General features: G+C 33.9%; 1 protein-coding gene across 1 annotated transcript; it reads left to right on the forward strand.

Annotated features, from left to right (window-relative positions):
- Positions 1-8,926: 8,926 nt before the first annotated feature.
- On the forward strand, positions 8,927-9,826 carry LOC134692615 (uncharacterized). The gene has a single exon (XM_063553076.1). The coding sequence runs from the start codon at positions 8,927-8,929 to the stop codon at positions 9,824-9,826; it is 900 nt and encodes a 299-aa protein (XP_063409146.1).
- The last annotated feature ends 5,561 nt before the right edge of the window (positions 9,827-15,387 follow it).

Here is a 15,387-nt window from a genome sequence, read left to right on the forward strand (position 1 = left end):
TGTATTAATGTTATAGGTGTAATATCACCAAATTATGGTACGTCACATCCGGTTGTATACGAAATTAGCTGTAAAAAAATATTCCCTTGAATTTGACAGGTGTAGAAAATAAACTCTGCATTTAAATGCACTTAAATTTTTCTAAGTCATAAAAATGTATGTTAGGTGTCTGAAAGCATCATTCCTTTTTAATTGGATGGTCTTATAAAATATTTTGGAAAGTTAACGTTACATAGTTACAAAGCGGGTAACCAGTAAATACCAGTGTAAAATTTGGGTTGGTTACTTCCGGTAATGGTTACATTCTTATATGCAATGAAATGTAGTATGAGGTTTTCACTGGAGGACTAGAAAGGATTAAACTTTATACATGCAAAGTATTTCTTTGGTTGAAATAAAGGTTAATAATGTAAAAAAACATTTAAATGCAAATTTAACAAGGACTAATAGGGGAAAATACAATGGCGGTTATTACACCTATTTAGGGAAACTGCATGTGCACTCATGACCCTATTGTACTTTCATTTAAAAAAAAATATTACTAAATTAGTTCATATATTGTAAACATGGACTTTTTGGAATAGATTGAGATACAGATTGCACGTTTGATGTAAAATTGCCTTGAAATGGAGGTTTACGGGTGTTTGCTAAGTCAAATGGGTGAACAGACAAGGCTGTATTCAGTTTACTGTGTCAAATTTTATATCACCCTCACAGTTTTATGTATACAACATGTGAACTTTCATTTCAGTGTTGACCATGTTCTGAAGAGCATTCTGTTGAAAATTCTTATATGTGAATTGCTCTGAAGATGACACTTCAGCATTGACATGCATAATTGAGGTATGTATCAACTAATGTCATGCTTTTTGTTTTGTATTTTGTCCGCAAAAGATTACAATTTGCCATTGTGCCGTCTGCATTTTGCACTGACAAAACATCATCTTAACACTTATTTGCCCTGGATTTATACACATGAGAATCAAGTCTCACATACTTAAACTTTATAATTCTTACCATTTTTTTTCTCACCATTCCAAGGGACATTACCCTTTTTAAAACATTATGATATATTATTTTATTACTCTTTCTCCCCATTTTCTGATGTAAAATACAAGAAAGTGGACTTTTTGTGTAAATCTTTTAGAAATATTTGTTATAATTGAATACAAAGACTTTGATACCAGTAACAATAAATGATTGACTGAAAGAGCACTGTTATTTGTCACACTAGGGGAACAAACCTAAAAACTCAAATTACATAAGAAACTTCCGTGGAGACTGCTAACCTTTATAGAGACAGTTTTTACAGCTAAAACACGTTAATTCTTGATTGAACATTACATTTATTTCATTTTTTGGGGGGAAAATAATCACATTTATTTGACAAATGATATCAATTTTTGATGAAAAATAGAAGGACCAAAACAGACCAAAACAGACCTTCAAATGAACTATAAAAGTTGCAATAAAATTGTTTATGATCTTCGAGTTGCCTTTTGTGTCCTATTTTATTGTTTGAATGCATAGATCATAAGTTTATGATCAGATATTAGTCAACACAGCATTTTATACACTGAAATTAGGATTTTTTTAAAGAAAAAAGACTGGAATCGCCGTAGGATATGCCTTACTGTATAGTGATTTTATCTGAAACTATAGCTCTGACTGAGGCAAAACTTGTCAGCTATGCTTGAAATAACTTGCAATTGGAGGGGTAAAAATTACATTTTTTTTTTTTAAATTTAGGTGTTCTTTAGGCAGACTTGAGGTCAATTACATTGGAATGTAATTAATTAAATTACTCATTACATTGCAAAAATGGTCAATTACACTAATTACACATTACACAGTTTTTAAAATGTAATTAATTAAATTACAGTTACTTTACTAAAGTAATTAATTAAATTTCACATTACATTTCATCATGATATTTTTTAACAATATTTTACATGTTTATATAATGCCTGCCTAAAATATTCATGTAAGCATATTTTTAGCGTTGCATTTGATAATAATTTATTATTCTTATGTTTTGTCAATTAGTCTGAATCTTCTGGTCTTAAAACACCATATACGTTACACCTTTGCACTAAACACCTTACACATTACACCATGCACTATTCCCCAATCCCAAATTACCAATAATGCAATTTAATTTTAAATATTAAGACTACTTTATTGTATATGTTTACAATTCAAAAAAATAAATTAAAAGAACTTTGTTTTCAATAGATGTAATGTCGTACACCATTATTCACACCATTCCCGATAGCAAGTTATACAAATACACCATTCCCCAAACACCTTGACACTAATCCCCTTACACCATACACCATACCACCATACACGTTTATGTTTCACGGTGGGTATGGTTGTCCTGCGAGAGAACGTACTGTGCTGGTGATTCGGTCCTGACGGGTGCTGGTGATCAATGAAAAAATGTAAACAAAGACGAAAATGATGATTTTTGACGTTTTCACTCATAAAAAATGGAAGAAAACAGTTGAGATTTTTCAATTTCGTTTCTTAGGGGTTCATACATAAACCATTAAAAAAATGACCCTCTAAACTGTTTCAGTGAGCGTAACACAAAAATGCTCATTTTCAGAAAATCTCGAACTGAAAAATTAAACAAAAATGCTCATAGAGTCCGCTTTCTATACCGCAATCCACACGACAAAACAATTTTGTGAAAAAACATTGCAATTTATTAAAATTTAGCATTTTCTCAATTTATTCATGTCCTGATACTGTGCTGGTGGGTCCTGTCATTGTGCTGGTGGGTCCTGATACGGTGCTGGTGATTTTGGATAAGAAGTTGGTCATATTTGAAACAAATGTTACAAAATCAATAAAATTAGCCAGATAATTGTTGCCAACAGGATCTATGACTCCTATTTTAGCTCTTGTGCATCCATTTGGCTGTTTAATATGTGTTATCAAATGATCTGAACTTGTATTACAAAACAACATAAAAGGGCAACATCTTTCGTCCAATATCAGATAACAATATATAGTATCTAAAATAAGTTAAAAATTCCACAATACTATATAATTCATTTTATGTGTGAATTTGTTCGAAATGAAGAGACTTTTTTTAATGTCATGATTAATTTATATGTCGCTTTCTATATCTATGCTTAGCATTTATTTCAGATGACATGGACTCCTCACCCTGATGACCCTGCTGCCTTTCATAACTTTATCCGTATACATATATTAATAGATAAACAAAAGGCTGCATGCAACGCGTATTTTTGTATTTAAAATGATTCGTTGTAACGAGAATATTTGTGGTGAATGGAAACTGTGAGGGCCACAATCTTAAATTGCTTATAAATGTTGCTGGGGCCAGTTTCGTTATCTGATCTGAATTTTCTGAAATGTGCAAGGTAGATAGACATTTTGATTTTTTTTTACCGTCGGTAATGAACCATTGTGTTGATCCCATGCTAAACATAACAAAAATCTCTGTACAAAGGTCTGTGAATTTTCTACAAAAATAGTGATTTTATTTTCACTAAATTCTCTTTTTCTACTAAATACAATAATGAACTATAAATAATAATGCTTTGCTAGAAGTTTCCCCTTGTTATATGTACAAAATTATATCTCTATTATTTATTGTCTGTGCTGTTTTGATAATATTGCAGTTTGCACATTTCGGAATTGACAGGCCACAGGAGGGGTCATAAACCGTACACGAAAAGATAAAATATTGATATAAGTACTTAATTTGCATCTTTGAACCCCCACCCCGGCTTGTTTTTTTAGGAGCCTGGGGTGTCTAAAAATGGTCAATTACAGACAGCCGAGTTCACATTTTACTTTCCAGGCGTGTTATTGTTGATTGTTAAAGTCCTGAAAACGGATAGAGGGAAACAAAAATGTTTGATATATCTGGCTTTAGATTCAGTTTTTTTTAAATATAAATTAAGGCTTCATTTTAATTTAAGAATTCTATGAATTCAAAATATAAAAAAACGCAGAAAAAAAAATAAATGAAGTGAAATATCTTAGTAAGGAGTCATTACTACAGAGATGGTGTGTTTGACACACAAAACTTAAAAGCTTAGTGATATTACCAATATTAAAATAAAAGTGTATTTTAGTTGGGTATTTTTTCCATTTACTCATTTTCAATTATAATCAAGGCACATTTTTTTTTATTCATGAAAAATATTTATATATAGAAAAGAAGGACTTATTTTTCACTTCCTCCCCCGTAATTCTTTATCAAAAATATTTATTTTGAAATGAAAAAAGCTAAGAAATCTTAATTTTATTAGTGTTCTCTAGGTTATCTCGTCTTCATTCTCTGACATATTCTAGCCTGCCCTTTCATAAAATAGTGATTTTGTTTTAGTGCTCTATCGAACTTTCGAAAAAAAAACCCAACTGATAACTGTTTAGAAAAAAAAAATGTGTTGGTGTTACGATCATCTATTTCATGTAAAATAATTATCACATGTTGATAGATTAGAGATAAAGAATACTTTTACTAATTCATAAATTTGGAACTATAATTAAAGCTTGTCAGCGGCTTGACCGCAAATATTTATGTATCCGGTGTCTTGTTTATTTTAACCACGTGCAATATGAAAATGTCAGGATTTTCCCATAGTTGTATTCTTGCACGTGGTTGCCATGAATTATGTTGTTCAGTTGTGATATTATACTTGAATGGTTAACATCATTAATAAAATGTAGTCTCTTCATTAGTCTGGATTATTTAGGTTCCTAATGGAACCAGAGTTGTCCCCAGTTGTGATAAAAAGGTGCCACGCTACATCTGGTGGAGGTACCCAACTTCGATCTACCAACTGAATGAATTCGAAGTACAATTTACGGAATGCAAGAGGGAATATGGCCGAAAACGCCGACATATCCATTACGGTAGAGGACGAGGCCACCGTCCAAATTAATCAGCAATTCACTAACATTGAATCGGTACTGCGATCCTTAGGGAACAAAATAGAAAATAGTGGAAGTTCGATGACATTTTGTCCCTCATTCTTTAGTGGACTCCCAACAGACGATCCAATATCATGGCTAGAACGTTTCCGTGCTTGGGTAGACTTTAACAACTGGAAAGACCCTAATAAGATATTTAACGCCATGAAGTTACGTTTGGCTGGATCCGCACTTGAGTGGATCAAAAACGTGAGTGCTAACTGTGTTGAAAATCTGGAGACTCTTTTCCAAGCATTTAAGGACCACTTTCAAAATATTCATCCTAAGTGGCTCTTAGAGCAACAATTATATGACCGTAGAATGCGCGATGATGAGAATCTGGAAGACTATGCAAATGACATTGAAAAACGGTGCATTCTTTTGCAAAAAACTGAAAAGGACAAAGTGATGTGTTTCATCCGTGGAATTACGGCAACATTAAGAATGTTCGTAATTCAACGAAACCCTCAAAATTGGCAGGAAGCATTACATACCGCTAGATTAGCCAACGAATCCGTCCACATTTTACCCCAGTTTAACCAGCTGACGACCAAATGCAGATTTCGAGTGTGACGCAGTGCATCAAATCGCAAAATGACACTATCGCAAAATAAAGTGAATCTGTTCAAAAACTAACTGTATCGCAAAATGAACCCGCTGTTTGTGCAGTTTCTAGCGTTACTTGTCAAATGTGTGACAAACAGGGACACATTGCGAAAAATTGCAACCAACTACCAAGATTCACCGGCCAAAAGAAGGAAGAAAGGAGATGTTATAAGTGCGGTACCGTCGGACACATTCAGAGGAACTGTCGAAAAAACTAGAAGTGCCTAGCCGTGTGAGGGCGGCCGCTGGGCGGAACGAACCTTTTACATGCCCCAGCGAAACTAACAATGTAAATATTTTTATGAATGGAATTAATTTGATAAACAATTATATTCAAATTAAGGTAGGACATGTTAATCAGTATGCTCTCATTGACTCAGGGTCAGACATTAATGTTATAAATGAACAAGTTATTAAGACTGTAAATTGTCGGAAGTATAGATCAGATAAGACGAGAATTACTGCTGTTAATAATGAGCATATGTCAATAAGTAGTGTTGTTTATATTCCAATTACAATTGGAAATGATATATTTAGTATAAAATTTTATGTTGTTCAGAGTATAAAGCCAGATATTATTTTGGGCTTAGAATTTTTACAAACAAATAATATTATTATAGATTTTAATAATAATAAGATACGTGTAGACCCTCGACGTCAACTTATTTTAAGCAAAGACACTGTCATACCGCCGATGAGCGAGAAAGTTGTTGTAGCTAGAATAAGAGGTAGTTATCTGCCTGATGAAATAATTGGTTTAACATCAGCATCGCCAAAATTATTGTCTTCTGGGTTAATGACTGCTAAGTCAATTAGTAAAGTAGATAAAAATCAGATTTTGTTTGGTGTGGGTAATTTTACGGATAAACCATTTACTTTATCAAAACAATGTAATTTAGGAAAGTTTGTTTGTTTATCAAAGCATGATAAACTGTATGATTTTGAATCTCTTGATACCGGAAGTAGAGTATGTAAAGTATCAAAATCAAGTGTTGATGTGAAAGATCAAGCTGATAAATCTTTATCAGTAGATCAAATATCTCAGTTACAAGATTTAGTTGACAAATATAATGATGTGTTTGTTGGTAAAGACAGTAAACTAGGTAAATGTTCACTTTTGAAACACAAAATTGAGGTTCCAGAGGGAAACTCGCCTGTTCGTCAACGAGCATACAAGGTAGGCCCACGTCAAAAAGATGTTTTGGAAAACATGATTAAAGACATGCTTGAGCAAGATATTATTGAAGAGTCTATTAGTCCTTGGGGTGCTCCTTGTCTGCTCGTTGCGAAGAAAAATAACAATGGGTATCGTTTTGTTGTTGATTTTCGTTCTCTGAACAAACATATTGTAAATCTAGACGCTTATCCACTCCCTACAACAGATGAAGCGTTAGAAAGCTTAGGGTCGGCTTCACCGACGTACTTTTCATGTTTAGACCTTCAGTCAGGTTTTTATCAGTTAGAAATTGACCCTTCTTCCCGTCCCCTTACAGTATGGCGTTGTCATTTTGGGTTGTTTCAGTTTAAACGATTGCCAATGGGACTGAAGAATAGCCCTCTGACTTTTCAAAGAGTCATGGAAGCAGTGTTGAGAGGACTCAATTGGAAATCATCGCTTGTGTACCTTGATGACGTTATAGTGTTAAGTCGAACTTTTCAAGACCATTTATTACATTTGCAACAAGTTTTCGAAAGACTTCGTAATGCCGGACTTAAACTGCATCCGTCAAAATGCAACTTTGCAAAACGGGAGATACGCTATCTTGGACACATTGTCAATAGCGAAGGAATATCCCCCGATCCCGAAAAAGTGACCGCTATAAGAACATATCCAATACCAACCAATTTAAAACAGTTAAGAGCATTTTTAGGACTTTCAGGATATTACCGCCGTTTTATGAAGAACTATTCAAAACTTGCGTCACCTCTCTATCAATTAACGAGAAAAGATACAAACTTTGTGTGGACTGAACAGTGCCAAACGGCTTTTGACGAATTAAAAGAATCATTAAGTCAACCACCAATTCTAGGATACCCGCAATACGACCAACCCTTTCGTCTCTACACTGATGCTAGTTCGTTTTCTCTTGGAGCTGTGCTATGCCAAGTTCAAAATGGAATTGAACGTGTAATATGTTACGCTGGCAAGTCTTTATCTGCGTCCGAGAAAAATTACGGAATAAGTGAAAAAGAGTGTTTAGCTTTAGTATATGGTATAAAACATTTCGATTGTTATTTAAGACACAATAAATTTGAAGCTTTTGTGGATCATTCTTCTCTAAAATGGCTATTGACGATGAATGAGCCTGTAGGAAAATTCGCACGCTGGAATGCGTTAGTGCAATCATACGATTTTGACATTAAGTACCGCCCAGGCAAAATTCATACTAATGCAGATGGCATATCAAGGCGGACTTATGATGACGAGGTAGATCATTCAGATAATTGGGATGAACTGCCAACTTTTGACTGTATTTCTCAACCAATCAAAGATACACAGAGGCGTGCCGAATTGCCAAATGATGCAGTGAAACTCAAAGGACTGACAATAGTCACGTGTGCTGCTGCCGTAACGGAGAACGACGAAAATGTAGTACTATCTAATGACAGTATCCGTGATTATCAAAGAATTGATGCGTGGTACAAAGATTTAATTATTTATCTTGAAACAGAAACACTTCCAGACGATCCCAAGAGACGTAGAGATATTCTTACCATACACAACTCTTATGTCATAGACAATGGAACTTTATTTCACATTTACACTCAAGATAAACGCAAAGTTAAAAACATTGACATAAACCTACAAATTTGTATACCGAAACGATTAGTGAAACTTGTACTAGAAGAAACACACGACTCTTTATTGAATGGTAATCACTGCGGCATAAATCGTACTTTATTCAAAACGCGCTTACGATATTACTGGCCATCGTTAAACTCCGACGTTATAGAATGGGTAAAATCTTGCGTTATGTGCAGCCAACGTAAGCGACCACAAACATTAACAAAAGCTAAATTAATGTCCATGCCTGTCCCCAGTCAACCATTTGAAGCCGTTAGTACTGATATTTAAGGACCAATGCGTAAGACTGTAACCAATGGAAATAAATATGTACTTGTATTTATTTGTTACTTGACCAAATATGTGGAACTTATACCGGTGAAAGACATTACCGCTGTTACTGTAGCAGACGCCTTTTTAAAGAATGTCATATGCCGCCATGGTATTTGTAAAACTTTGCACTCTGATCGTGGAACGAACTATTTATCGAACATTGTTCGCGAAACTTGTCGTCTTTTAGATGTAAAGAAAACACAGACAACTAGTTTTCATCCACAGTGTAACGGTTAGAGCGAGAGAATGATGTCAACTATAGTTAATTCTATTTCCAAGCGTATTAATGATGACGAAGACAATTGGGATAGATTTATTCCGTTCATTCAATATTCGTACAACAATACCCCTTGTCTTGACAGTACTGAATATACACCATTTTTTCTCACACATGGACGATATCCTAGATCCTTGCTTGATATAAGTTTTGACAATTTCGATTTGCCAGTGACTTGCCGTGATTATATAATTCGTTTATTGGAAAATCTGGACAAATCACGAGAAGTAGCCGTAGAAATTCTCAAGGAACGAAAACAACAAATGGTGACAACAGCAAACAGAAAGACACATGAACTACAGTTTGCTGTCGGTGATATCGTGTACATATATCGGCCAGTTGTAACTCCAGGAAAGCATCGAAAATTCATGCGACCGTGGATTGGACCGTACTATATTACACAAAAACTTTCAGACATTCATGTTAAAATCCGCCGTAAATCAGATGGAAAACTAGTGAAGAACCGTGTTCATGTCAATCGTTTGAAACATGGGTTTTTGTGGCATGATAGGCCACAGGACCCTGAAGCTCCCCCAAATGTAGATGCCACTGAGCCCGCTATTTTAGCTGATGAAGAAATTCCCCCTAATTTTGTAGATAATACTGAAATACCCCAGGGTGTGGATAATGTGTCTCAAAATGGTGACCCTCAGAATGATAGTATTTCTGAAAAATTGTATGAGGTAGAAAAAATTTTAAGAAAGAAATTTGTTGATGGTAAATGGTATTACCGAGTGAAATGGTTAGATTTTGACTCTACGAATAATTCTTGGGTAGAGTACCAAGATTTAAATGAGAAATGTAAAAAATATGTGAATGACATGCATAAGAAAATATTAACTGATCGTAGAAGTAAAAAGAAGAATTAGTTTTTTGTATTACACAAGTTTTGAATTTATATTTGTTTATTTCAAAGACAGAACTTTGTTTACATGTTTGAATCATCGATGATTGGGTTGATAAGTTTGGAAAACCCCTAGGTTATTTTTAGATACATGTGTATTAGCAACTTGCATATTTGTAATCTATACACATTGACTATAGTACGTGTTTAGTAGTTTAATGTGGAAAACTTACCGTACTGTGTATATATTTTATTATTTGGTTTTGTAGTGTTAGTTTTTTACTTGGTATATATTAGAGGTAAGATTTTTTTTCTTCAAGTTAATAGTAAATTTTAAATAAAGATAATTTTTCTCTTGGCTAAGAATATTTTTTTTATCATTTCCGCGGAACTGATCACTCCAATGGTTTTGACAGAAAATGTAATTGATAAAGTACTGATCTTTTGTAATGATAATTTTTAGCTACGATTTAAAATTATACCTTTTGTCATTTCTAATTTAATTTTCACTTTTGATTAATCAGAGAGTGGTACTCTGTTTGAAAACCGGAGGTAATGTTACGATCATCTATTTCATGTAAAATAATTATCACATGTTGATAGAGTAGAGATAAAGAATACTTTTACTAATTCATAAATTTGGAACTATAATTAAAGCTTGTCAGCGGCTTGACCGCAAATATTTATGTATCCGGTGTCTTGTTTATTTTAACCACGTGCAATATGAAAATGTCAGGATTTTCCCATAGTTGTATTCTTGCACGTGGTTGCCATGAATTATGTTGTTCAGTTGTGATATTATACTTGAATGGTTAACATCATTAATAAAATGTAGTCTCTTCATTAGTCTGGATTATTTAGGTTCCTAATGGAACCAGAGTTGTCCCCAGTTGTGATAAAAAGGTGCCACGCTACAGTTGGAAAAATCTTTCAGCAAGTGCATGATTCTTAATAGCTATAAGATACATTTTTCTTTTACAATACAACTTTTAAATCTTACGGGAAACTATTCCAAGCTTTCACTGTAACCTCGCTCTAACTTATCCCCATCCCCCCCCCAAAAAAAATAAAAAAAAACAAAACAAACAAACCCGCAATACTATTGTCATTCGTATAGTCAGCACTCAATTGTTCACAAACAAATGTGTTTTAAGCTGCTAAAGACATGATTGAATCGCTCAGAAAGTCCTTTGTTCTATATTATTGCTCTCCATTTTTATGCAAAACCTTTTACATTTTTATTTTATGGGTTATTGTTGAAGGTCGTACGATGACGTATGGTTGTTAACACATACTTCCTTTGGTTTCTTATGGAAATTTGTCCATTGACAACAAACATACCACATCATCTACTTTATGTAAATATTGAATAAATTACAACGTATTTTGGTGATCTTGCAAAATGATCGTAATTCCGAAAATCGTAAACATATTTTCTTATCTTAAAAGGGGGCAAGAAGGGTTCCATTAACAGGCCAATAAACAAGATTACAGTTAGTTTAAAAAAAATAATTAAAAATAGGGGTATTTTTTTCTCTCATAATAACAGTAAACAGATTCACAACAATGTCAATTTCAAGAAAGCAGACAACAGCTAATAAGTCAATAACAGTACAGCATCACTGATCTTGAATATATGCCACTTTTAACTAAAATATAAAAGCACAGGACCAGGACATAGGAGCACAGAACCAGGACCGTTTTTCTTATCACCAGCACAGCGTCAGGATTATTCCGTTTAACGAACTTGCACGACTTTTGCAATATAATAGTGTTGTAATATACTTTGCATGGTACTTATGACACATCAGAGAAAAATTAAGCAACAAAACAGTCGTTTTATTGTCGTTCTGATACAATGTAAACAAACCCACCAGCACAGAATCAGGACCCACCAGCACCCGTCAGGACCAAATCACCAGCACAGTACGTTCTCTCGCAGGACAACCATACCCACCGTGTGTTTTGAAATTTTATTCCATCCAAGAGCTGTACGTCACATCCGGTTGTATATACGAAAGTAGATCTTAAAAGATATTCCCTTGAATTTGACAGTTGTAGTTTTTTGTGTATTAATTGTGAGCTGCCACTTAATACAGTAAGAATTTAGTTTATTTATAGAGTCCTGTAGACCTACAGAGGTTTCAGATAATACAAAAATGTCATCTGCAAACAAAAGGCAGTTCATTGACCAATTTTGAAGTCACTGGTTTACAGTTTTCATCAAATATTTCATTTATGTACACTTAAACAAGTTTGAACTCATATTATCCCTTTGTTTCACTCCTCTATCAGTAGAGACATATTCAGATATATTTTACTTTGATTTCTCTGAAGCTTCAGTATTCCTATATATTTTTGTTTATCAGATTAGACCTAACCTCCACACTTAATCAAATGCCCTTTGTAGGTCTACAAAACATTTATAAATCTTATTTTTTATGATTGATATATGTATTCAGCAGTCTTTACAAAAAAGGCACCATCTGAAATACTAGTCTACTGTCTTTCTAAAAGCCTCGTTTATGGTGACATATATTATTTTCAAATAAAGTAAGTTCCCTTCAATTTATAACCATATGAAATAATTTACTCAGACAGCTCATCAGATAAATTCCTATGAAGTTTGAAGGATTAAGATGATTCCCACTTTTAAATATAGGAACATGACTACTAATGATTTATTCCAATTTTCAGGATATAGGGAGGTAGATTATATAAGGTTGGAATCAGAGATAAGGTTAGCTATTGCTGTTAACATTGAAGAACTACTATGTTTTATAAAGTCATATCAAATTTTATCTGGTACACAACTTTTTCCACGTTTTAATTTTTGAATCTGTGATTTTTTTTATTTCAAATAAAGTCATTGGTGTATCACTTTCTTTTGAAGTTAGCAACTTCTCTTTTTTACATAATTCTTCAAAAATACTTTTCTCACAATTGTTATAAATCCTTTCAGGATTACCCTGATTTTGAAAATGATCTGCAAACCGATTTAAATCTAGTATATTATTATCATTCTTGTACTTTATTTGTTGTTCTTAATAGTTTTCAAAAATAATTGCTTTCATTTGCTGACATGTTGTATTCAAAACATTGTGTTTCAATTCTCTTTTTTTTAAGTTAAGAAACTTTTTTGAATTATTTTGTAAGTTTTATAGATTGGTCAAATGGAGATAACTTTAATGTTGTGCCAGAAGCGGAAGAAGAGTCAGCTGATGTAGGCCCTTAGGTAATCAGGTGCCTTTATGAATCCAGGGGAATTTTTATCGATTATTTCGCACAAGAATATAGTTCCATATTTGATCAATCTAAATACCAAATTTTAATTTGACATGATTTGTAGAACTTCATAAACGTTGTATTGTTTATGTTATGTATTTTTTTTAAGGTGAACTGATTTTATTGGAGATAAATTAGTTGTATTTTTGGGACTTTTTTGTGACTTCGGAAAACCTAAGATGATCTAGAAATACACTTGATTATGACTACAGAAGATCTTTGCTAAATGGCATAATAAGGGCATACAACTAGAAACCACACCAGCATCGGTTAATTTGTGACAAATATTTGGACTTGAATTCGGGATAAAAGCAGATACTTAGCCAAATATTTATCTTCTTACGCATTAACTTCAAAAAGCAAATCTGGTCGATCGAAGAATAATACGGCGGCCTTCCCTTCCTTTTATACCTTTAAAATACATCAATGTTGTATGTGCAAATAATCCCTTGTCAAACACGATGATTTTCCGCGTTATTTTCAACTATTGTCAGATGCAAACCACTCCACATATAGAATACTTTAAAAATACCTTGATAGATTATGAAGGTCAAGAGTAACTGTATTTTTTCATTAAAAACGATCCGATTCAAGCTCTGTGGCACCGTTAAAGTCCACAATTCCTCTAAAGTCTACAAATACGCTTAAGTCCACAACAATTTCCCGCTTAAGTCCACACCGCCGCTAAAGTCCAGAGTTTTTTCCGCTAAAGTCCACAAAAAACGCCGTTAAAGTTCACAATAACAAGTGTCGATAAAGACCACAAAAAAGCACCGTTAAATTCCATTTCTTTTTTTATTATCAAAAGATCAATTCGCTGGTTTTTTACTCCCAATAGTAAATATATATAATAAAAAGCATGAACCCTTGTTTTTTTCAAAGTATTTCTTACGAAAGCGAACTAGTGACATAGTAAACATAAAATTTGTAATGAAATATTTTTCAAAGTCGAAATTTTTACTTAATCTCGAATTTTCTCAAACGCAAAATTTCGCCTTTACTTCAAACTCCAAAAATGACATTATATAGGACACGTGAGTGATTCTGATAAAAAAAAAAAGCAGACATGCAAGATTTTTTTATATATCGTTTTATTTAGTTTTAAAAAATAATTTCCTTATAAGCAAGAGTTAAATTACCAGAAATACAATGTTCAAAGTTAGCGACGCTCATCAAGATCTTGAAGACCTCACCACGTCCGCTTCTAATCTAATTGGTATCTTTTAAGCTAGGATCGCACATTCACGATTTTTACTGCCGTCTTGACAGGACCCTTCTCGATTGAAATTTATTTAAAATCTGATCAAGATCCTATGCATCGTGGATGGAAATTCAAACTTCAATTGAAATTTATAAAAAAAAAAATTTAAATCACGACAACAATCAGATATTGTTCAGGAAGCGTCGATATTCAACCGTTTCCATGCGAATTTATCCCGATAATACCGTTCTAAATCCGCTTCTTATCCCATTTGTATCTTTCGCCAGGTAAATTTAGACCGAGTCTGTCACGACTGCGTCCCGATTCTACCGAATGTAATCCATCAGCTATCAGATAGTGACAAAACAGTGAACCGACGCTTACGGAAATTGTCCGTTCGAAAACTGTCGGCATACTCGGGATGACAAGGTACTGTCTGAACGTAATCCTATCACGGTCCGCTCTATCGCATTTCAAACGGCTTTGTCTGGTCTCAGTCGTATTGTATTCTGTAATTGTCGGGACTCTGACGTGGTTATCATTGACGAATTTAGAATTAATAACGGGACTGTTTCAGAACGGTTTCGGCAAAAACGGTTCCCAATCGACAAGATCTTGATTCAATCTGGACCCAATCGGCAGAAAACAGCAATGAAAAATTTCTCCAGATCATTCCCGTTCCTCAGGACACCGTCCCGAATACACGGAACATTGTTAGGATTTTGATCCGATACAGCATAATCTGTCACGACTATATTCCGACTAGACAAAATCGGCTGAGTTTCCCCGAATGTTACGGGACGCCCATAATTGTCGGGGTGTTTCGCCGAACTATTCCGACCCTTCCCGACCCGAAGGAATCTGTTACGAACTTATACGACTTTGTTCAGATAATGATAGGACATTCGAGATTGAGAATAGTAATCCGACTTTTTCACTTTTCGTTTCGTATCGCTGTTTGGTCTCAAACGGGAGCAGTAATCAGCAATGTGAGAAACCCGCATAAGGGACATAGTAAGGCCGTTAGTTAAAGGCCCACATAAGGGACATAATAAGGCCGTCTCATTGGCAATATTACCACATCTTCTTTTAATATATAG

Source organism: Mytilus trossulus, chromosome 12, assembly GCF_036588685.1.
Source record: "Mytilus trossulus isolate FHL-02 chromosome 12, PNRI_Mtr1.1.1.hap1, whole genome shotgun sequence".
NCBI lineage: Eukaryota > Metazoa > Mollusca > Bivalvia > Mytilida > Mytilidae > Mytilus > Mytilus trossulus.